A 24,838-nucleotide genomic window follows, 5' to 3' on the forward strand; every position below is an offset into this window, starting at 1 on the left:
TTGCTTGGAAACTGGAAAGTGGTTCAACTCCCTGAAAGACCAAGTGCTACCGAGGTGTCCCTGAGCAAGGCAACATTCCCTACACTACTCCCCGGGTGGCGTACATATTGCAGCCCACTGCTCCAGACAGTAGGATTGGTCGAATGCATAATGTAAACTTCTCCTCTGTGGAATGATTAAGGGTTCCTTCTGCTTCTCTTAAATAAAGTGTTATCTTTTCTTACTTTATCTCGAATTGGCCCCAAAAATAATTTGTTTACTTTACAAAATAATCTAATCTAAAACCAATAATGAAAAACAATGTGCATGAATATACTGTCCAGTACAATACCATGAGGCCTTTATTGCTCAACATATATAAATATATTTTTCTAAGCTTTTTCTGAGCTTAGGTGAGCTTCTAAGCCTCACAACTAACCACACATCTTAAAAGTTATGTTTTCTGTCTCTGTTTTCACATCAACACAAACACGATTATACATTATTATTATTTTTATTTTTTTACCAACAAAATCTTGATAAACATAGACCGCTAAATCACACCTGCCTATGTAGATGTGACCGCCTGATTGGACCCTGCCATGGCCCCTGCATTCAACTATGGATTGGCCAGCATGGTTATACATTCCTCCAGGAGTTCAGTGTGTCTCTTTTTCAGAGTAGCCACACACATTTTATCTCTTTAAAAATAAGGTTTTTATCTTACCTTGGATTAGCCTTAAAAAATGATCAGTTTTCCACAAAACGTTATCTACTGAATCACCAAACAAATAATGGATAACAACTTGCATGTCAATCACAATTCAGATTTTAAAAATATATTTGACCGAACATGTAACGGTTCAACAAACTCAATAAACAAAGACAAATGAGGAATACAATGGCACGCTTCACTTCAGATATAAATGCAGAAGTTCAGTGCATTGTGGTGCACCAATGTCAATGTTAACATTTAGCGCACAAGAAAAGGTGAACAGACAAAAATCTATTTATAGACTCAATTATTTCTTTACTTCCCTGTAAAGCACTTTGAGAACCAGGAAAAGTGCTATATAAATAATATTTACTATTATTATTAATAAATGTATAGAAAACAGATTATTTTTTATTTATTATTGTCTCAATGACGGTATCATTGAACACATTGTAAGAGTCATTAAAGTCCACTTTATGACAGGACAGTTGCATTTGATTGTACAGGTGTGCCAGATTAAGTAGCCACTAAGTGTATATTAAAATATAAATACAGTTAACACTCTGAGTCAACGACAAAGTATATAAATAATAATGAGGGTTAATTAACACGTAAATAAATAAACTTAAGACTAGAATAAACTATAGTTACAGGTTCAGACTTACTGTTTCTCTTCCCTAGAGGTCACAGAAATGAATTCAACCACAACCGACTTGAAATAAAATGTTATAGTAAAGTATGTCGGAAAATATGTCAAATGTTTTTACAGTAATTATAAAGTATGTCAAATAAGAGTACAGGAAATAAAAGACAAACAAATAACACATTTTAGAACAGGATTGAGTTTATTTCCTAAGAAACTTGATTATTGAAAGTGTTAATATAATGGAGTCTCAACGCACCAAAAAAACCCGGCAGCATTCCCAAAAACTAAAATAAAGATCTATACAAATGTAACCTTTACAGAAGAGGAATTGCTTTAACTGTATACCTCTCAATAACTCTTGTGTATTAACAGCGTTATTGTACCTGAAAACTGATTACCTAAAAACTACATCCTCAAATTATAATATATCTAAGCAGTCATATATTAATACACGCTTCTTGAACCAGAAAATCTCTCAATCAGTACAAAGTAACGATTATCCTTTTACATTCTCTTCATACCATAAAAATGTACTTATTACAACATAACAAAAGTAAACGGATGAAAAATATTTACTCAGAATCACAAAGATTTCTCCTGGAATATGGCAATGGTGATAACACTGAATGAAGCAAACACAAAAATGGAATAAAATGGACACCAATAAAAGACAGAAATGGTGCAAATGTAACATAGAGCCGATTCCTAAATAACCCCGATGCTGTTTAAATGGGTGAAGCTTAATTTAACACAGTACTCACATGTGTGTTGAGTGTATTTTATTTTTGAGTATTTTGAGTATTATCAATATTAAGATTAGCACGTCCTTACAATCTAAAGCAATACAATGCAACATAGACATAATGCAGCAGTAATATTGATCCAAAAAGTGGGAACATTTTACTGCATAATGAATACTTTGAGTGATCATACTTCAGTTGATTTACTTGTATTTGAGTATTTTTATAGTGTGGTATGTTATTTAAGTGGGTTAGGGTTAGGGTTAGGGTTAGGATCTGAATATTTCCCCCAACACTGCACTCATTTCCTTGAATTAAAGTAATTACTGCCTTCGAGTGCGACCATGTTCGCACAATACGACATACATAGTGGGTATTTTCGAGCAACCATCTGAGTGTATCTTTGCCATGGAGATTAATTGTTTGTTTTTTTGACAGTGTTTATGGCCAATATAGACTTCCTCAACAATAGGTTTGCATGCTAGTACTGCATTAAAAATATATTTTAAAACTCTGATTTGAATACAGCATACACAGAGTCCTCCTTACCGTAAATACATTAATGTACGAACTGGAAACACAAAGGGGTAGGGTTTTTTAGAAGCCATGTCTGACATATCTACATGTTTACACTCATGCAACAATGACAGACAGAAGCTTTAAATACATGTTAGGAAATCATCAGGATGGGTAAGGTGAAGACTGGATGCTTGCTTGCTTATGTGTAGTGAAATATTGTATATCACTCACACACACGGACACACATTCATAGACAGATGGATAAAACAAACAGATGGCAACATGTACTGGAATGGTAAAGTGACCAAAATATATGATAACAAAGACAGAAGATTTAGAGAGATTAATCGAATCTCCTGCAAAGCCTGATAAATCTTCCACTTTGTGCCATAGAGCCCCATTGTTGTCTGAAAACTTTTCAAAACACATGAATAGGCCACACTGCTGCACTGAGGGACATGTTTCATTATTAGCATGAACACACTTGGTAGTTTATTTGGCCTGAATCCCACACTGTACTGCTGCACCTAAAACTCACTACAGCACCAAATGTAAGAAAAAAATGGCCAAAAAGATGAATCCTTAAGATTACTGTCTAATTTTATGTCAACCCCATTACTAATTGGAGTTCAAAATGTTTTAAACGGATACAGTCGTGATGATTAATGTAACGAACAAGCCTACGACATTACTGTTGTGCAATTACACTTGTGTGCAATATGTAAATTGGAAAATCTATGACGTATGTAAATTGGAATATGTTTTTTTATTTTGAATGAAATGTATTTTGTACATGCCCTTTATCTTATCTAATAGTGTTTTGTTTTTGTTTGTTTCAATCTTCACTTTGGCTGTCACAATGTACGTTTCCCCGAGGAATAAAGGTATTCTGATTCTGAAGACCTCCGTTTTGGTACAAATACCAATTGCATAATTTTATCAAAACCTTACTTTAAGAAATACTTGTTACTGTAAATTAATTTGCTGATTCCTAGACTAAAAGTTCAAAACGTTTTTTCATCACTTCACGTTAAACTGCACAAATAATAAATCCAGTGTTAACAAATTTAAAATGTAGGAACTATATGGTGACAGAATAAAACGAAACTGACCACACATTCGATACTCTACCAAAAAACGCTGATGTTGGACGATTTTTTGCTTTTGATGTTTGTTTGATCTATGAAATGTCAGAAAACGGGGAAAATCGGCCCAATTTAAGACCAAAGTGACATCTTCCAATGTCTTGTTGTGTCGCTCAAAACACAAAATGTTCAGCTTATCATCACACAAGACAAAGAATAGCAGCGTATCTGTACAACTAAGACAGATAGTTGATTAACAAAATAGTTGCCGATTATTTTCGGAGAATTGATTAATTGTTTTAGCTCTTTTTTTTTTTACAAACAAAATCTTCATCTGGAGGCCCCTTAAGTTTCTGTCAAATGTCAGCATCCATAAAAAAATATCACTCTTAGTTAGTAAGGAGTGTTTAGTCTTTTTCACTTTGGTTACATCCTGGGCCTTTACCCTCCACTTGACTAATGAATATTTAAATTACAAACCACTGAAAGCTGAACACACACCTTTGTGTCTGATAGCAATGTTGTGTGAGTGTAGAAAAATGTGGACGTACCTAACAGCTTGAAAAATAGCTTAAGACTATCTACAGTGCACAACTTCAATGTGCAAATCTGCTTTTTAACCAACCGTTGTTATTTATTTTTTAATGTCGGACGGATTTACACCCGAGTACAGACAACGCACGTGCTCACACACACACACACACACACACCCACACACAAACCCCCCCCTTTGGCACCCAGACAGTCACAAGTGACGAATCATTGCAATACAGAGTTTAGTACAAACCTGGAAGAAAGGCGCCGCCAAATTAAAATAAAATGTATTTATGTATTTACACACATACTGTAGATAGTTCAAAGTGTATGAAACAGCATCAAATAATATTGCAATGAAAATCACATCAAGGAATGAGATATGTGAGCAGTGGATCTACAAAACAAATAAAATCACTCTCACTCCAGTCTTGTCCAATAACTACGTTCCAGCCATAGATGATTCATTAATAAAAACAAACTAAAACCTCTACTGTGTTGGAGCAGGTCAGAACCGCACTACCCATGAGCCTCTTCTTCTGTTGAGCTCTCCTGGGTGCTACTGCCACCTATAGAGTCCGACCAATGAGAAGGAGAGTTGGGGTGAGTGAGGGATGATATCAAATGGAGGAATTAACACACACACACGAACACACACACATTTAAAAGTGACAGAGGACGTAAAAAATAAAGGAAACATGCAAGTTTGCACCAGAGACGAAGAGTTTGAGGAATAGAAGAAGTGAAAGTGAAACAAGACTTTCATTTCTTGCATCAAAAAACACAGTTCCTCGGTAGCATGTCATGTGGCTCGCTAAAGATGGTATTTATTTTTAATGATCCAATATATAATGTTTAATCATTATTTTTTTAGGTAAGTAAACATGAATATAAATGAAAAAATATACAGATTTAGGAAAAAAATAGTCAATCATTGCAATCATTTTTATATCTACATGTTTTTTCTTTCATTGATTTCTTTAATTTCTCCTTATATTGTATCACCTGTATTTACTTTTTTCTCCAACCCCAAGTGTTTCATACAATTGTACTTGTATAACCGTAATCGAAGTGACAGTAAACATCTTGAATCAGTTTTGAGAGGCAAACTCAAATTGTATATCTGTGTTTTTTAACAAAATGCCATAAATATGATTAATTTAAACGTTTGTATCAGGCAGCTATCTGTGCTACTGTCAGAGGCTTCTTCTTCTTCTTTTGTGCCATCTTGTCTCGGTCTTGTTTACTTGTGGATGCAACACATCCTCAGAAGGACATATTGGAGCCCTTCTGCTCTAATATCAAACTCACTCGTAGTGATACTACAACAACCTGCTGACTGAGTACTCCCCACACAAAAAGTCATTAATGAGTCTCATTGTTGCACTGGGTAACCATCAACATATTAGGGTTTATTAGATTATGTGTATTGTTTTGAATAGGTTTAAAGAAAACTTTGGCAAAATAAAATTACCCAAAAATAAATGTTATACTTTCAAGAGCTTTAACTTTTTTAAGAAGGGTAAAAATATGTTTTTCTGATGGTAACCTGTTAAAACCACTTAAGATCAAGGGATAATCTGTCTAGACAAATTAGGCTTGATTGTACTTTGATGATGAAGAAAACTTTAAAAAGTGACTTTTCTTAAGCAAGTTATTCAGACCTTTATTTACATCTATGCACATGTCCCTTTCACCTCAGGTAGTATCTTTGGCTTCCTGTCGCTGAGCTTCCATTATGGATGCCAGAGGACACATTTTATCCCTTTAAAGTCATTTTAATATTATCTATATTGATAGAAAATCTTGACATTTCTGTATTAAATCAGATATTACACAGCATTTACATACCCAACAGAGAGAAGTGAGATGATTTCAGGGAAAAGCAGAAACTAGGAAGAAGACAGGATGAAGAAATAAAGGTTATAGAGCCTCACAAACACTTACACACACATGAATAAGTCTTGTGAAAATAAACTGCACCCACTGGGATGGCAGATTTGACAAGGTAGAGGTTAAATAAAGAGTCCTGTTTTAAGAGGAGTGTGATGGTGAGTGTGCTGCATGTACCGTCTGTGTGCTGCCACAGACCGTCTGTATTTCATTACCTCATGCACAAATAAAACTAACAGTAGTTCTCAATGGTGTCAAAGAATGAAAAGTTTACAGGGAAATCTGGACGGGCCAGAGAAGAGAGAAGAAGACATGGAGGCACGCAAGGAAGGAAAAGAAAAGAGAGAGAAATGTTATAATCAGCTGAAAGCAAACAGGAAAAGGCAGTAAGAGTAGTAAAAAGAGCTTTCTATGGAAATAGAGCTGGGCAATAAACATATTATATCAACACTGGGATATGAGACTAGATATTGTCTAAAATTTCAATATCATATACAGTATTTTTTTTTCTCTTGGATTTCCTGGCTCTGAACTTACCAGACTTTTCTAGCTCTTCTTTTATACCCATTTACCCACTTAGTCCTTATATCAATGAGACTGTTTATTATTAATACAAAATCTTATTGTGTAAAAGTTTTGTGAAAGCCCAAATAATTACCCCCACAATATTGAGGTATTTCAGTCAAAAGCTGTGCAATATTTAATTTATTTCATATTGCCCAGCCCTAAATTCAAGAGTTTTGGTGATTTATCAGTAATAAATGTTAGTATTGAGATCACACTGCAGCAGACCCAGAGATCAGACGTGGTTCAGGCGGACTCACCTTGTTGTGTGGTGTTTCTCTCGTTGAGCAGCTTGGTCTGACTGTTGGGCAGGATCTTTATTTCTGGAGGATCAGGACTCTGACCGACCCGGGAGGCCATGAGAGCGTTCAGATACTGGAGACGTGTCACCTATAAAAAAAAAACAACAGAATAAAAAAAAGTCTGAAATAAATGCTTCCTCTGAGTGAAACGATTTAGGCTCGATACATTATGTACAGACATAGGAGAGATTTAGCAGGTTGACTTCACATCACACTTAAAACAAAAAGTGTCTGTCAGACTGTCAATGTCAATATGGAATGTCAATAGAAGTGTGTATTAATGTATGCAAGCAGAAAAAGATAAATAACATGTTTTGAAAATGCATTAAAACAATGAGAAAGATAAATGTAGGTACTTCTCTTTACAACTGGTGACATTGACAAGCAGCTAATAATGAAAAACATTAAAGGTCACATATTATACTGTATTACAACAATACATTATAGGTCTCGTATATACAGTATCTCACAAAAGTGAGTACACCCCTCACATTTTACTGTATCTTTTCATGGGGCAACACTGAAGATATGACACTTTGATACAATGTAAAGTAGTCAGTTTACAGCTTGTATAACAGTGTAAATTTGCTGTGCCTTCAAAATAACTCAACACACAGCCATTAATGTCTAAACCGCTGGCAACAAAAGTGAGTACACCCCTAAGTGAAAATGGCCAAATTGTGCCCAAAGTGTCAATATTTGGTGTGGCCACCATTGTTTTCTAGAACTGCCTTAACTCTCTTGGGCATAGAGTTCACTAGAGCTTCACAGATTGCCACTGGAATCCTCTTCCACTCCTCCATGACAACATCACCGAGCTGGTGGATGTCAGAGACCTTGCGCTCCTCTACCTTCCATTTGAGGATGCCCCACAGATGCTCAATAGCGTTTAGGTCTGGAGACATGCTTGGCCAGTCCACCACCTTTACCCTCAGTTTCTTTAGCAAGGCAGTGGCCATCTTGGAGGTGTGTTTGGGGTCATTATCATGTTGGAATACTGCCCTGCGGCCCAGTTTCCGAAGGGAGGGGATCATGCTCTGCTTCAGTATGTCACAGTACATGTTGGCATTCATGGTTCCCTCAATGAACTGTAGCTCCCCACAGCCGCCAGCACTCATGCAGCCCCAAACCATGACACTCCACCACCATGCTTGACTGTAGGCAAGACACTTTGTCTTTGTACTCCTCACCTGGTCGCCGCCACACACGCTTGACACCATCTGAACCAAATACGTATATCTTGGTCTCATCAGACCATAGGACATGGTTCCAGTAATCCATGTCCTTAGTCTGCTTGTGTTCAGCAAACTGTTTGCGGGGTTTCTTGTGCATCATCTTTAGAAGAGGCTTCTTTCTGGGACAACAGCCAGGCAGACCAATTTGATACAGTGTGCGGCATATGGTCTGAGCACTGACAGACTGACCCCCCACCCCTTTAACCTCTGCAGCAATGCTGGCAGCAGTCATACGTCTATTTTCAAGAGACAACCTCTGGATATGACGCTGAGCACGTGCACTCAACTTCTTTGGTGGATCATGGCGAGGCCTGTTGGAACCTGTCCTGTTAAACCGCGGTATGGTCTTGGCCACCGTGCTGCAGCTCAGTTTCAGGGTGTTGGCAATCTTCTTATAGCCTAGGCCATCTTTATGTAGAGGAATCCTCAGATCCTCAGAGAGTTCTTTGCCATGAGGTGCCATGTTGAACTTCCAGTGACCAGTATGAGAGAGTGTGAGAGCAATAACACCAAATGTAACACACCTGCTCCCCATTCACACCTGAGACCTTGTAACACTAACAAGTCTCATGACACCGGGGAGGGAAAATGGCTATTTGGGCACAATTTGGCCATTTTCACTTAGGGGTGTACTCACTTTTGTTGCCAGCGGTTTAGACATTAATGGCTGTGTTGAGTTACTTTGAGGGCACAACAAATGTACACTATTATACAAGCTGTACGACTTTACATTGTATCAAAGTGTCATATCTTCAGTGTTGTCTCATGAAAAGATTAATAAAATATTTACAAAAATGTGAGGGGTGTACTCACTTTTGTGAGATACTGTATATACAAAACATGTCTCTGGAAAACAGCTAAACTATGGGTGCTAGAATAAGGGTTTCACTGTTTAATAACTGCTGCTTACAATCTGTGTTCCTCCCTGTGGATTTGGATTTATGTTGCTCTGGGAATTAATTATTTCTAGGTACTGTATATGAATTTGTTAAAATTAAAGTGATACATTGATAGTTATGTATCTGTCAAATAAAATTAATTCCTAATTTGGTTAATGTTGAAACTTTTGGGCTCTATCTTGGAGTCGGATATCCAGTTCATCTTGGACATCCCAAAAGTTTGTGTCCTTCTGACTTTTTGAGTGACTGAAAACACACACACACACACACACACACACACACAAACACTTACACGTATGAGCTGCAGGTCAGTGAGAGCTCGGACGGTGTAGTCGGGACAATAACTGGACGGGCTTGTGGCGTCTGCTGACTCAAAGGGATCTCTGGGAGAGTGACACTGGGTCGACACAGGAGACTGATGCACTGCACACAGACACAGACACAGACACACACAGTCAGCACAATATCTGCAAAGAGTCTTATTTTTATAGCCAGGTGTCTACTCATATAAACTTCAGTTACATAAACCATGAAAAAAGTGGAAAAGCGCTGTATGCTTTAAGTTTCAACTGCATCATAAATGTTCAAACTTGACAGAACATGTTAGGGGAGAATCTGACCTAAAATAAACTTCACCAGTACCAAGTAAGCTGTGATCACTCCAAAAAGTTTGATAATCAAGTGAGTCATCGCTCAAAAAAATATACAAGAAGTTTTTGTGATTGTAAAATGAATATTTTTAAAACATTTTCAATTTATACACCACTATAGAATATAATTATCAAGTAGTTTTCCTTGGCATTTTTATTAAGGGTCACAATAAACATTGTAATAAGAAAATTAAGAAAGTATCCGTTTCTAAAATGAAAAGAGCTGTACAGTGTAAACATAGTAATTGAAATAGAACTCATGGCTATAACAGCTCTCGATAAAAGAGTTTAATGTCAGCAAACCTTTTTCAAAAACAGTGTCCTGATTCTATATTCAATTAAACTGCTACTTCTGTGTTTGTTAGAATGATCTTTCATTAAAAAAAAAAATCTTCCTGTTATTCTTGATCTTACCTGAAGATGGCAGCGTGAGCGCCGACACGCCATAGTATGTAAACGCTCCGTTGTCAAACTTCAGCCCCTCTTTACCGATCTCCACTTCCACACGACCCTAAGAAAAAAAAGATTAAAAGATTTTCGGGTTAAATAAAGAAAAAGTAAACTATAAACTCCCAAAGATGTATCTAAAACTCTCTGCTTTCCACAAGCAGACACCTTTTTTTCTTGTGAATGTCATTTAACAACAATTTCTCCCCGTCCCTGAGTTTGTTGAGGCGACAAGTTGTCAAAAGTAAGTCATAAAGTTTTGGAAAATATATAATGTTTCTAGCTGATAATACAATGTAACCTGATAGGTATGTACTTTGTTTCAACAACTAAAAAGTATGTTATTAAAACATATCACCGGTGTTGTTTCTTTCATTTTTTAAAGTTTTTATTTAAGTTTGATAGATTATGCAATCTTGACTCATTTTATCATGCTTTGTTATTCTATACCAAAATATTGTAGATGTATTGAAGTATCCTGATATTGAAAATTGAGACCAGCTTGAAAAACATTTTTAAGTCTCAAACTCATTTTGAAGATGTAAATAAATATGTTTATCAGTAAGTCAAAATTGTCACATGTTCTCTTTTCTACAGAGTCAGTTCATATCTTGTGTTTTCAAATTATTCCTATAAAGCGAGTAAAGTAAATTTGACTTGTGAAATGAATCAGAGAAAACAAATGTGTGTGTACACACCTGCAGCAGCAGGATGAAATAGTCCACCGGGTGGTTGCGCGTGTACAGATAGTGAGCCGCACTCAGACGGTTGTTGGGGTCAAAGTGCACTTCCTGGTTGACACTGGGGTGGCGGAGCAGGTGGAACAGGATCTTCTCAGAAACACGTCCAGGGCTGAAGTGTGACACCTCTGCAGGGGTCAAAGGTCAGGGACAAAGGACATGGTGAACTTGGGCAGTTTACTATGTCCAGGCATTTATTGGCCATGAAGATTAGATCTAGTGACAACTTTGCTGACATCCCCTCCATTAGAACGACTGAAGGCGTCATTACAACAGAACCCAAAGAGATTAATAAAACGCTTAGTGGGTTTTATTCCACTTTATACCAATCCGAGGGCCAGCTGGACAAAAATGGATGTGAGAACATTCTTGGACAGCTAAATCTACCATCTCTATCAGTAGAAGATTCCTTGAGTCTTGATAACCCTGTAACGGTGCAAGAATTAGAAAGAGCGGCTTTGTCTATGCAGTCCAAAAAATCCCCTGGCTTAGATGGGATACCTGCAGACTTGTATCTGTTGTTCTGGGAAAAATTAGGCCCTTTACTTCTAGACATGATCAAAGCATCAATTGAGAAGAGATGTCAATACAGCCCTTATATCTTTGCTCCTTAAAGAAAGACAAAAACCCCACAGACTGTGCTAGTTACAGACCCCTGAGTTTGTTAAATCTACGCCAAGCTAATTGCGTGGCGTATTGAAAAGTTTATGCCATTTTTAGTTCATTGTGATCACACGGGATTTATCAAGTCCAGACCTGCCTCTGATGTTAGGCGACTTCTTCACATAATTGATTCTGCAAAAGATGCAAAAGTCCCACAAGCTGTGCTGTCGCTCGATGCCATGAAGGCCTTTGATCGGCTGGAGTGGTCCTTTTTGTGGTCTGTACTGGAAACTATGGGGTTTGGGAAAGGGTTTGTCCATATGATTCAGGTCTTGTCCTCTAACCCCACTGCACAAGTTCTAACTGGGCAGTTGTTTTCCGTTCCGTTCCCTGTCACTAGGTCATCACGACAGGTCTGCCCTTTGAGCCCTTCACTCTTTGCCCTTTCGCTCGAACCCCTGGCTCAAATGATACGACAGTCTACCGCCATAAACCCCATTTCGATTCTTCATACGGAACATAAAGTAGCTCTTTTTGCAGACGATGTCTTAGTCTTTATGGAAAATCCTATCAGTCAATACCAAATTTATTATCAATTTGTGAGGAGTTTGGCTCTCACTCTGGATTTAAGATCAACTGGTCCAAATCTGCTCTTTTGCCTCTTAATGACTCAGCGAAAACACTGCCTTTCCCCGCTAATATCCCTGTTGTCCAGCACTTTCAATATCTTGGAATTAAGATTTTCCCTTCTTTGCATCGCATTACAACTCATAACTTTTTGGAAACGCATAAAACCCTGAAGAATGATATGGATAGCTGGGCTATCCTACCTGCCTCTCTCCAGGCCCGGACCGCTATTGTTAAGATGAATATCTTACCTAGAACTAATTTTATTAGCTCAATGATTCCACTTTGCCCTCCCACAGATTTTTGGAAGAAACTCCACTCTGACGTTTCTCAATTTATCTGGAACAAAACACGTCCCAGACTGAAACTTTCCACCTTGCAGAGGAGTAGAGGGGATGGTGGTTTAGCTGTACCTAATTTTAAGTATTGCTTTTGGTCATTTGTGCTCCGCCCTATTGTTACGTGGTGTGATCCTGACACCCCAGTATCTTGGCGCAAGTTAGAAGAAAAAATGGTACAACCATGGAGTTTGGAAGATGCCTTGTTTTCTAATGTTTCTGACAAGCAAACAATGTTACGCTTTGGTCCCTTAGTTTCAAATGTGATTCGAACGTGGCGCTTGGTAGAAAAGGAATGTAAGATATCCTGTAAATGGCATACTCTTTCCCCTCTGTTTAACAACAAAGGGCTACTGATTGGAGGGAGACCTATCTCTTCATCACACTGGAGCAATAGTGGCATCCATTACCTTAAAGACTTATACGATGACAGCGCCCTACGTTCCTTCCAGGATATTAGAACTTCATTCAATCTTCCAGGTTCCTCTTTCTTTTTTTACCTACAGATCAGATCAGCCCTGAAAGCATATGGCGTGCCTTGGCGGCAACCGTTACCCTTTCATCCCCTGAGCAGATTGATGTCAATGCAAAATAATACCAAGGGTATGGTATCTAGGTTGTACATGTTTATTCTAGGATCCTCATACCCTGACTTGCCTTTAGACAGATTGTGGAGACAAGACTATCCTGCTCTGGATCCAGAATTTGACTGGGAGGATGTTTGGGATAGTGTAAAGGAGGCGTCACGTAATCCTTACCATCAACAGATACATTTTAATTTCATACATAGAATTTATTTAACCCCTCGCAAACTTTTCTACATGAAACTGATAGACTCTCCCTTGTGCTCCTTTTGTACTCTAAAGTCTCCAGGAACGTTCCTACATATGATGTGGGATTGTCCACCGGTAACACGGTTCTGGTATGATGTTGCTTCGACACTGTCAGATCTAGTGGTTGTGTCAGTACCAGCGACTGTCCCTGTTCTGATTCTGAATGATTTTTCAGGACTTCATACTTCTAGACTAAATAAGCGCATCATCCTAGCTGGGCTCATTCATTATTTTTCTTTGCATCACGAAGTTGTGCTATTTTATTGAAATTTGGATGCATATTTTTGTGACAAATGGCAGACCTTACACTTTTCATGCCCACTCAATATTGTATTGTATTTTTGTATTTTGATGTGCAATTGCTTAATAATAATAGTTTGGGTCACAAAAAAAAATATATGTCCAGACAATCAGACCTCAAATAACATTTTTGCAGATTCTTTGTCCCATTGATCCTGAGCCTTCGGCTGAACTATAATAAGTGACAGAAGCCTACTTATTACATGTGTGGGGTTAAACTGTGACTCATTTAATCAGTGTGAGGAGCATGAGTAAACACAACCTCACTCAGTCTTTCCGTCCCATCACACACACACAACTGTGAAAAGTTTGGAATCAGCTGTTATGATTTTCTTTTCTGATTTCAAAAGTTTACATTTGCTAAATGTAGGTGGCCCCAAAAGTAGAAGCATAAATGATTCAATTAGGTAATTGCATGACAGGTGAGAAAAGTGTTAAAAAGTTGAAATATTTTCAGTTCAGAATAGGGCTGACCTCCAATATTCGACTATTCGATTCGGAGAGGTCTGATTGGACTATGAACCTCGTAGTCGAATCTTCGTAAAATTTTGTTATACAACAAAGACCATACCATTCTGACTATATGGGGTGCCCGCGGCTGCCGAGCATTAATTGTTACATAGAATGTCTTTTTTTGTTATATAAAAGCCTATTTTAATGCAAAATCTGTCTATTTTATGTTAATAAAGAGTTCCAATGATTTGTTCGTTTAAATGGTAGTCTTAGTTTATTACGGTAGGCCTATTAATAAATCACACCCACTGCAGTTGCGCAATCCAAATGAGCGCAGGTGAGCAGCACACAAGACCATTAGTGTTTACGGATTTATTGGCTCACAATGGCTACTAAAAAGACATCAAAAGTGTGGAACTATTTTGAAAAGGTTAAAGATGACCCGAAGAAAGTGAAGTGTAAGTTGTGTGAGCAGGTTCTTGCATATCACACGACGACAACCAACATGGCAATTTGAAGCGGGTAAGGCTTGTTAACTTTACAAACAAACAAACAGTTCTACCACTCCTTTATCAATACAGGCATTAAAGTATTATTGTTATATTATTCTATCATTTACAGTTACACCCGCAGTGTCATGACGACAACTCAGCCGGCACGTCTGCATCAGCGGCGGCCCCGAGATTAACGCAAAAAAAAACTTGATTTGAGACCACCACTTTCAGAGAAGAGAAAAAGGGAAATTACTGAAAAGATTGCGGAGTTTGTGGCACTTGATATGAGGCCTGTGCACATTGTTGAGGGTGGGGGATTTAAAGAACTCTTGCGCACACTTGAGCCAGGCTACACCGTCCCTACAAGAGCTACGGTGATGGATATCGTGCACACAAAATATCTATCGACACGGTCAGAGGTATACAGGGCAATACAGGACTGTGAAGCTGTCAGTTTCACAACTGATATCTGGAGCTCGCTTCAGATGGAGGCTTATCTCACAGTCACATCACATTTCATCACTGGAGACTGGCGACTGGAGTTTTGTTTTAGAAACCAAAAAAATGGAGGACAGTCACACAGCCGATCACATTGCACGAGAACTGACGGAGATAATTTGCGAGTGGGACATTCCAAGTACCAAGATCGTTTCTGTGGTGCATGACAACGCAGCAAACATGGTTGCGTGCACCAACCAGTTGGTCCAGCAGCCCTCCTGGGGAAATATGAAAGGGGTGCGCTGCGCGGGCCACACATTACAACTCTGCATAAACAGCGCTCTGAAGCAGGACCCCATTTGCCACACTGTTGCTGCTGCAAGGCGCTTGGTTTCTCATTTCAAAAAAAGCGCAAAGGCCACCACAGCACTTCAAGATAAACAAAAACAACAGAATGTTCCTCAGCATAAACTGATGCAGGATGTTGTCACCCGTTGGAACTCTGTTTATTTGATGCTCGATCGCTTGATCGAACAGAAGGGGCCAGTTTCAGCCGTGCTCACAGATGACAGTGTGAGCAAACGGTCCGATCGTGACCTGGAGCTATCCACATCACAGTGGCTCACAGCAGAGGACATTGTCGCTGTTCTTAAACCAATGATCACTCTGCCACTGTCCCCATGCTTATGAATATTAAAAAAAGACATTTGGTGGTGCATGCGGACGACAGTCGAACCACAAAGATCATCAAGACTACGCTGTCCGAGGAGATGGACAGGCAATGGGAGCTTAAAGGGCCAGGGCTGGAAAGAAGTGTCTACATCAGTGCGGCGGTGCTTGACCCACGCTTCAAGAAGCTCTCCTTTCTCTCCGACGACCAAAGAGATGAGGCGTATTCAGTGGTGGCAGAACTAGCTGAGAGTCTAACTGACAGGTCTTGCCAGGAGGAAAGTGACACGGTGGATCCTGGGCCGACGGCAAAACAGGACACTGTGATGGCTATGCTGCTGGCCAGTGATGAAGATGAGGAGGAACAGGATGAGACAAGCGAGATGAAGGCCTAATTGAAGACTTCACTAAATGCACTGGAGGCCCCCTGGAATGGTGGAAGAAAAAGGAGGATAGATATCCAAAGTTGTCAAGAGCTGCTAGGAGATTTCACAGCATCCCCTCCACCTCCACGCCCTCAGAGAGGATATTTTCCAAAGCGGGTTTCATTGCCAACAAATCAAGGAGCGCACTTTTCCCGACCAACGTGAAACAAGCTGGTTTTCCTGGCACACAACCTCAGAAAAATCAGACAATCACAGGTGCAGTAGAACACTTTTCTTATGTGAAGAAGTGATGTTTTTCTTTTTCTTTTGGGACTATTGTGAATTAAGCTGGAGGCTGCGTGGGGAGAGTCTCTTTCTCTCTCTCTTTCTCTCTCTCTCTCTCTCTCTTTTTGCTGCATGTGCACTTTCTGAAGCCCATTCGATTCTGACTTTTATTATGTTTATTTTTACGTTGTTGTATAATTGTTTTTATTTATTCAGGCAGGCTTATTGTATTTCTAAAAACATTTATGTCATTTTGCACTAGTCCAGGCTGTTGCGATAAGTTTAATTATTTATTTATTTTATCCCGATTCCCGAGTGTAAACTGTGAATTAAAAGCCAAGAAATAGGTTCTTAACTGAGCGATAAAGGCATGTTTTGGCACGTTGTTGTTTTTGAAGCCATTTTGTTCCGATTTTATGTGAACTGTTGTGATGTTTAATATGCCCAGTTTCGTTCATCTGGCTTTAAATAAATAGAGGTATTTGTTTCACACCTACCATGTTTTTTGAGCTCTTTTGTTTGAAACGGAAAAATATAAAGATCTAGCTGCTATCTGAAAAAAAAAAAGGTTCGACTATCAGTCGACTACGGCAAAATCTGACGAATCAGATTTAACTATGAAAATCCTTAGTCGAAAACAGCCCTAGTTCAGAAAAAAGCATAAGAGTCTCGATTATTTTCAAACCGTAATTGGGCACTAAACATTTTAGTTAAACTATAATTTGTCAGACTAAAGCACGTTCAGCTGACATTTCTTGTTAACCCAAAAGGTATCTTTTAGTTCTTATGATAAGTTTGCATGTTTATAAATGCATCATTGTGCACTTGAAACTGAATCCGGAACCTATTCCTATTTAAATCTCCACACATTTAAATGCTAAGCCTCCCGTTTCTTTGACAAAATACTAGGGATTTCTTCCCTCCCTCTTTTGCACAGAGGACTGTTTGTCTCTTTCTGCCATTTCATTTACAAAACAAACCCCTTTTTTACAAAATAATTTGTAAAGAGGGCTTTCTACAATCCAACAGCATAAAAGACCATTAAAAAATAAAGACTATCCTCTGAGCCTTCTGACTGCATCCTTGCAAACTTTTGTTGCAGGAGATAAGAAGCTTTCATACAGTAGTCTAGATGTGTATATGTGTAAGTTACAATTCACAGACACACCTCTGGACAGGAAGCGGTGGGTGGCCAACAGGAGCTGTGGTGATGTTCGGATCTTGGGTTCTCCTTCAGGAAGCTTGAAGAGAGAAAACTCCTCGTGAACGGTGCGAGGCTCCAGAGGAATCTCCAGTGGGGCGAGGGGACGCTTCACCTTCCTGTCCACTACAGGAGGAAATAGAAAGTCTTAATAAAATACATAGGATGCTAAATGAATAATCAAATGTACAATAGACAAACTTACAGTAGCCGTCAGATTCATCCAGGATCTCTGATTTGATGATCTCCTCGATAACGTCCTCCAGCGTGACCAATCCCAGCACCTCATAGAAAGGATCCCCCTCCCCCTCGTTGTTTACCTTCTGCACGATGGCCATGTGAGAGTTGCCTGATAGTAGAGGGCAGATCAGAAAGGACTTCTACAGTTAATTTCATTTAAAAAGACAAAGACTTACTTTTTTACAACAATTTTAAATTAGTTTAACCAACAACAACATTAAGATCCTGTTTTAACATTAAGTAATAATCTCATTATATTATATATAGCAGCATAACAGTCACAGCACACACATTTTACTTTAAATACTTAGTAGGGTAAGCGTACCCATTAAACCCCAGGCACCATTTAAGCCCACTTGCAATTTAGAAGTCAATTTAAAAAAAAGAGGGTCCTGTCTAATGCTATTCATTATTTTGTCCAATCACACAATCTCTTAATTCTATGTCAGGTTTTGATGGGCACCAATCACATTAGGCAATATTGAATAAGGCCCGCCTACATCCATGCGGTCTCAAGGAGGCTCAGATGAAGTCACGCCAAAACTTTGGGACCCCTCAAGACAACAATTTTAAGCCACTAACTTGGTAAGTACATTCATATTATGTAAATTGAGAGATTAGTTAGCGTAGCGGGCTAATCACTAGTCAATACATGTAGCCATACTGATAGATACACTGCTTAAGGATTAAAAATGTTAAGTACACAAACTAAATGTTTTCTGATTCATTTTATGTAAATCTTCAAATTAAGACACAAAAAGGTTTGGGTGGGTGAAATATTTTTTAAAACTGCCTTTTTTCCAAGGTGGGCTTAAATGGTACAGTGACCCAAAAAAAACAGCTAGGTAAGCTAACTTTGAATAAAAATTCCTTGATCATTCAGAATGTTTGACAAAAGAGGGATAACTACAATGGCAAGTTTTATAGCATATTTAGGCTACAGGCATTTCTTTATACATTTGTTTCATTTTGGTGAGAACATATGAGCTTTATTTCCCTGGTAGTCACTGTAGAACCATTTAAGCCCATCTCATGTGTTTCAATAGGAAATAATGAAATGTTGAGGTTTGATAGCTTTTCACTGTAATCCTGTGTTTGATGTTCTTATATGTCATTAACTTCATTAACAAGAGTACATCACAGATCACACACTGCCCAGAAGAATTGTTATGCAAGTTAATTTTGCATAAGAATTTGTTTACAGTGAGAAAAATGACAACAAAAAGGAAGAATTACAGCAACTGTCCTAAAATCAACAAGGCATGTCGCCTTTACCACGAGGGCACAATTAAGAACTTGTCTCAATTAGCAAGACAGTGTGGAGTGGACAGGAAGTCTCTGACAGAAAGATTAAAGGAGAAAGTTATTCTTGAGGCTCATCAGGGACGCACAACCTTCCTCAGTTCAGGAGTAGAGAAGGAGATTTCGGAGTGTCTTCAGGTAGGCTGTAAACAAGATGTAAGGCTGAGCTAAATAGGCAAATGAAAGAGAGAATGAATTTTGTAATATGATCTAAAGATGGCTAAGACTAATATCCATCTTCTTCCCATCCTTGCAGGTCCTGAGTGAATGGGGTTGGGGCTTCACCTGCACAGATCTATTGGATTTTGTGGGGGATTACATCCGAAGTATTGGCTGTGAAAGCCCATTCACCGATGGGAGGCCAGGGAGGAAGTGGTTCAAGCGTTTCATGAGGGATCATCCGGAGTTTACCATTCGGGAAGTCGGAGCAGTTTCCAGTGTCTCGAGCAAAGGCCTCATCTGATGATAGCGTATACTCCCACTGGTTTGAGCTGTTGAAAAAGGAGTGTGACCTTGCAGGTGTCAATGCAAAACCTCAAAACATTTACAATGTAGATGAGACCAGGTTTGTTACAGATCCAGCCGCAGGGTATGTCCTGGCTCGAAAGGGAAGCAAAAATGTTTACCAAAGCACAGGTGGCAGTAGAAGAGAGCAGGTAACGGTCTGCATAACAGGAAATGCTGCTGGGAGTTACCTGCCTCCATTCATTGTGTTCAAGGGAAAACATTTGTACTCCTCATGGTGTCAAGACAGTCCAGATGGAAGCCGCTATGCAGCCACAGACCATGGCTGGATGGAAAAGATAGTGTTTTTGGAGTATTTCAACAACCAATTCTTGCCTGAATCTGCAAAGTTTTCTGACCCGACATTACCCAGAATCCTGATATTTGATGGGCATGCTTCCCATGTGTCACTGAGCCTTGCCTGGAAGGCAAAGGAAAACAATGTGGTGCTGCTTCGTCTTCCTTCACATCTGACACATGACCTCCAAACTTTGGATAAAGCAGTGTTCAGTGCTCTTAAGAAGGAATGGCAGAAATTACTGCGTTGCCATGCAAGGGTTTCGAGAGACAAGGTTAAGAAAGAAACACTTTCCAAAAAAACTTGCAGATGTGCTTTCTGCTGCCTTAAAGCCTGATAACGTAGTAAGTGGATTTGAGAGTACAGGGATTTCTCCTTGGAATCCAGAGTGTGCCATGGAGGAGTTGCAGAACAACACGCTATTTGCCAAAGAGCATAGGCCAAATGAGGGGCCCCTGACAACACCTCCAGCCATGCCTGCAGCTGAAAATCTCCCTCTGCCTACTGTCCCATCAGTGAACATCCCTGGCTCCAACATCCTAAACATAAGAAACATTGAAATTTGCCGGTCGCAAACTGCATGCCTGCTCCCAAGCACCTCTTCCAACACTGTCTAGTACCTGTATTGGTTTCATTGCACTTAAACAGGGTTACCTACCTCTCCTGAAAAGAGCGATGGCTTGGTTTATAAATGTATAACATCTCTTGACACTTTTCAAGGTATAAATACATTTCATAATAAACCTTCCAGCACATGTGATCAAATATTCAAGACTATTAATACCTGCTTAGAACTTCATTTGAAGGAAACTTGATTATACATTTTTCCAGCTCTCAAGATATTTTGGTCAAACTGAACTTTAATAAATCTGAATAACATTATGAAAAACCTTACAGCAAAGACACCTCTGCAATGACATTTTAGGTGTGAGTGTGAGCATACCTTTCTTGAACTCCTCCAGCATGGCGTCCAGTTTTGTGTCGTTGAAGACGTAGTGCAGAGGGTGATTGTAAAACTTGGTGATAGTCGTCATGGGAGTGCAGTCGTCCGGGTCCACCAGAGCCAAGTCCTTCACGTAAAGGATCTCGACGATGTTGGACCTGGAAAATCAAACAAGTTAATGAGTGGACATACATTTCCATGTGAAGAAACCAAATACCAGAGCTATTGTTTGTTGGCACTGAAGGTTGTCTTTGTACAGTGTGTGTGTGTTTGCCAATGTGTACTTTTGTAATGAGTTATTATAGGTCACTAAACCAACATCACCAAGAGAAATCAAGTGTGCTCCAGAACAAAACTTTAAACCTCGAACTGATCCACATTGTTCTGCCTTAAGATATGAGAGGGAGTTATAAAATCTAAATCCACAACAATATAAAAGGAATAATCTAAGATTACATTATTAAATGTAGGACACAGCAGTGTACATACATTAAGAGAGACATTATCATGGTAGTAAGTTGAGCAATAGAGACAGATTTATTTTCAAATGGATAAGCTTAGTGAAAATACTTCAATCTCTGTTATTGCATAAAATATTTGTATACAGTGTATTCAAGCACATTAAATCAATCTTTTTCTATTTATTTCTGGACAATCCCCCTGAATTTAAACTTTCAAGGAAGCATGACCTGTGGGAACCATGCAGTACACTCTATATTTGTAGGGATAGCATTTAACTTTAGATTTTTTCAATTAATATTCCTAGCAATATCTTTTGTATAACACTTTAAATGCTTTAACCAAATCAAGATATAATCCTTCCCGGTCTACCATCTGTTTGTAATTCTTGCACTGTAGTTTTTTTAGTACAATAATTCTGGTTATGTATTGTTTTCATGACAAAACTACAACTTTTGTTTTTCTAAGAAGACGAGGTTTTGAGCCCACCTCTCCTCCTCGTAGATGGGCACCCTGTTGTATCCACTCTGCATGATCTCCGACATGGTGGAGAAGTCAAGGATGATGGAGCTGGGCAGCATGAAGCAGTCCTTCAGCGGGGTCAAGATGTCCTCCACCGTCTTACTGCGCAGCATCCCGCGGCTGAACTCCTCCTTCACAAACTCACTGGGACAGGACATGGAAAATAAAAAAGCTTTTAAATCAGAATTCCTTTATTAGTCCTGCAGCGGGGACATTCACCGTGTTACAGCAAAAGTGGCATAGCAGGTAAAAAAGGCCTGCATTAATAAAGAGTAATCAATTGTAATCATCATACAACAGAGCCACAATAATCAAGACTAAAATACATAGATCAAAGCATACAGCAAGCTAATAAAGTTATAAACATTCAAATAAAATAACCACATCAAAAACATTAGTGTTCAGGGGCTGTTAAAAGGCCCATCTAAATGTTATACTGTCCTATAATGTAGTAAACAAAGGTTTACCATCTTGATTTTAAGATTTGAATGGTGCTTATTTTAAATTTATAGTGAGGCTATCACAGAGATGATGGCTCCAGAGACAAAGATTGCGATACGCGTGTCTTTAATTACCTATAAGGATCATTGACACTTGTGCGGATCATCTCCATGGCCCTCTCCCTGATCCCACAGGTGGTGATGTCCCTCCTCAGTGCCAGGTCCAGGATCAGCCCCAGAGGGCATGACAGGGGGAAGGTGAGCACCAGACAAACCTGGGCCAGCCAGGTGAGACCCGGCGCCAGCTGAAAGCCATACCCAGAGCACAGGATGTGAGGAGCCAGCTCAGCCAGGAAGAAGATGAGGAAGCCACTGGTAAAGACGGCAGAGAGGATGGAGCCCAGCGCCCGGTACAGGAGTACACTGAGGACCGAGTGTCCCAGGACAGACAAGAAGAGCAGAGAACATGCCTGGGGAGGAGAGATGATACAGAAAAATACATTTAGGGACACTAAAAATCAACTGTTATATTCTTAATCCACAATATGCCTTTGTTCTTTCCAAGTTTTTCTTCCCATCATGCAGTATTGTTTTTACAGACTTGTGAAGGAGAGTATATTGACATGAATGTATTAAATGCCTACCCTCTTGCAGAGAGTGGTGTTTTGTTGTCTTATATTGATATAGGTGAGACACAACAGGGAAAACATTGAACAAAGGACACATGTCTTCTTTTAGACTAGCGAAGATAAAACGTCCAAAAAACATTTTGGTATTTATAACTACAATTTGTTATTTTCTTCCGCATTAATTGTTTACTAATTCCCTCAAAAGCTAGATATTTATGTAATATAATTCAAACATTCTGAAATGTGTTATACAACAATTCTCTGAATGGATGAAATAAACTAGATAACTTTGAAAAAAATGCATTTTACAAAACTTGTTTTCAAAATAATTTCTTTCTCATACTCTGAGCTCGAAATCTCCACTCCTGTAGCACTCACAAACTTTCCAGTTTCACTCTTACCTATATTGTCAAGGTTTTTACAAAAGGGGTAGGTAATATGTTATTAATAGCCTGAATAATAACACAATTTCAATCCTAAACAAAGCATGATATATTGTTACATGGATGTTAGTATTTGGGGGAATGATACAAAAAGAGACCCAGGATGCCCAATAAGTGAAAACATTTTATTTCAATATGCCAACAACAACACAGTTTTAATTTTAAAAGTGTTGAACCTGGCTTGTTCAGATTATCTCCAATGTATGTAAATTATCACACACATATTTTCAATATGAACACAAAGATGAGTTGTCTTCATGTAGGCAATAACCTCGGAAAGCGTCATAGTAATACCCTAAATAAATGTGGGAACATCTTTCACCCCTCTGCCTGCTGTCATGTGACATTCCCACCTTGTTTTCAGAAACTTACCAGGAAGTTCCCTCTCCTCCTGATGGGCTCAAGGCGCTTGGCAGCCCGCTTCTCCTCCTCGGACCCGCAGCTGTGGAGCACATACAGCTCCACGGGGTCCAGCCACAGCAGGCTCAGGTTCACTGTCCTCAGCAGCGCGCACACCATCAGCAGCACCACCGCCAGCACCACCAGCCCCCAGGGCGGGATGTCGGTGTTGATCCGCAGCCTGTCCGGGCCCGCAGAAGCCCATTTCCCCCCGCTCAGCACACACAGGTGGTAGTAGCTCTTCCCGCTGTCGACCCCAGCAGAGATGCTCCTCTTTTGGACCTCCACCATTATCAGCCCGCTGTATTTCTCATCCGGAGTGAACTCCCCCGTCACCTGGAAGGCAGACTGCCCACGGTTGGAGTCCTGCCCGCAGGGATCAGGCGCATCCCCGACCGCTCCGCCAGCTGCCCCAGCGAACGCCACCCACGGCCAGCTTCCATTCAGCTCAGTCCCGTAGAGACGGAGCTTGAACGTGGCTCCTTCTGGCGCCGAGATGACCCGGTCCTTCATGTACACCAGACCCGCCGGGTTCTCCAGTCGCAGCCCCACCACCAGCGGAGCTTCCTGGCTGCAGGCGCCGTACCTGATCCCGCAGAACAACAATATCTTCAACAGGAACCATAGACCTGCCAAGCTGGCCACCATATTGGAATTGGTCAGCCTGGCTCTGTGCGGATCATGTGACTCGAGCCCCGCATCGGTCCCGCCCACCCGGGCTGAGCCAGCCAAACAAAACCAACACTGTAACTGAACTCCATGGTGGCCATTTTGGCTCTACGCATATACAGGCGGAGCGCTGGGAAATCTGTTAATTTTGGGGCTTGGTTCTGAATGGTTAGTTTCTTACAGCACCGCCTGCTCTGAAAGCCAGCGAATTGGAGTTAGTGTGAGCTTACAGCCAATAAAAGACAAGGAAACAAGAAGGGGCTAACGCCCATCTTTGTTAGATTTCATAAAAACAAGTCATTCATCACCCTGGGCCTCTGTTAGACACACTTCACATTCATTGAATTAATGCAAATGTAACCACATTCAATTTGAAGAAAAGATTGGTTTATCCCTTTTTCTAGTCTGTTTTGAAAGAGTACTAATTTTTACTTTT

The 24,838-nt window shown here is 39.7% G+C and overlaps 1 protein-coding gene across 3 annotated transcripts; it reads right to left on the reverse strand.

Annotated features, from left to right (window-relative positions):
- Positions 1–1,518: 1,518 nt before the first annotated feature.
- Positions 1,519–24,388, reverse strand: LOC134868007 (metal transporter CNNM3). 3 transcript variants are annotated; one of them, XR_010166231.1, is made up of 13 exons: positions 23,707–24,388; positions 22,398–22,732; positions 21,790–21,966; positions 20,842–20,999; positions 17,760–17,903; positions 17,522–17,680; positions 10,907–11,076; positions 10,176–10,272; positions 9,404–9,534; positions 6,936–7,065; positions 6,327–6,393; positions 6,070–6,110; positions 1,519–4,787 (listed from the first exon to the last, which is right to left on the reverse strand). XR_010166231.1 is itself a non-coding variant. In XM_063888860.1 (12 exons), the coding sequence occupies exons 1-11, from the start codon at positions 24,379–24,381 to the stop codon at positions 6,094–6,096; spliced, it is 2,193 nt and encodes a 730-aa protein (XP_063744930.1). In that variant the 5' UTR covers positions 24,382–24,388; the 3' UTR covers positions 1,519–4,787; positions 6,070–6,093. The 3 variants fall into 3 exon arrangements, 2 of the variants coding, with proteins under 2 accessions (XP_063744930.1, XP_063744929.1); XM_063888860.1 differs by lacking the exon at positions 6,327–6,393; XM_063888859.1 differs by lacking the exons at positions 6,070–6,110; positions 6,327–6,393.
- Positions 24,389–24,838: the final 450 nt, after the last annotated feature.

The sequence above is a fragment of the Eleginops maclovinus genome, chromosome 8 (assembly GCF_036324505.1).
Source record: "Eleginops maclovinus isolate JMC-PN-2008 ecotype Puerto Natales chromosome 8, JC_Emac_rtc_rv5, whole genome shotgun sequence".
NCBI classification, from domain to species: Eukaryota; Metazoa; Chordata; class Actinopteri; order Perciformes; family Eleginopidae; genus Eleginops; species Eleginops maclovinus.

What these genes read in the sequence shown, in the direction of transcription:
- LOC134868007 (XM_063888859.1), bottom strand. Translation starts at nt 24,381, where the DNA reads ATGGTGGCCAGCTTGGCAGGTCTATGGTTCCTGTTGAAGATATTGTTG. An exon ending in AGTGTCAATGATCCTTATAG is followed by an intron (nt 21,967 to 22,397) that starts GTAATTAAAGAC and finishes GTCCTGTCCCAG; the next exon opens with TGAGTTTGTGAAGGAGGAGT. An exon ending in GAGAAACACCACACAACAAG is followed by an intron (nt 4,788 to 6,935) that starts GTGAGTCCGCCT and finishes CGGACTCTATAG; the next exon opens with GTGGCAGTAGCACCCAGGAG.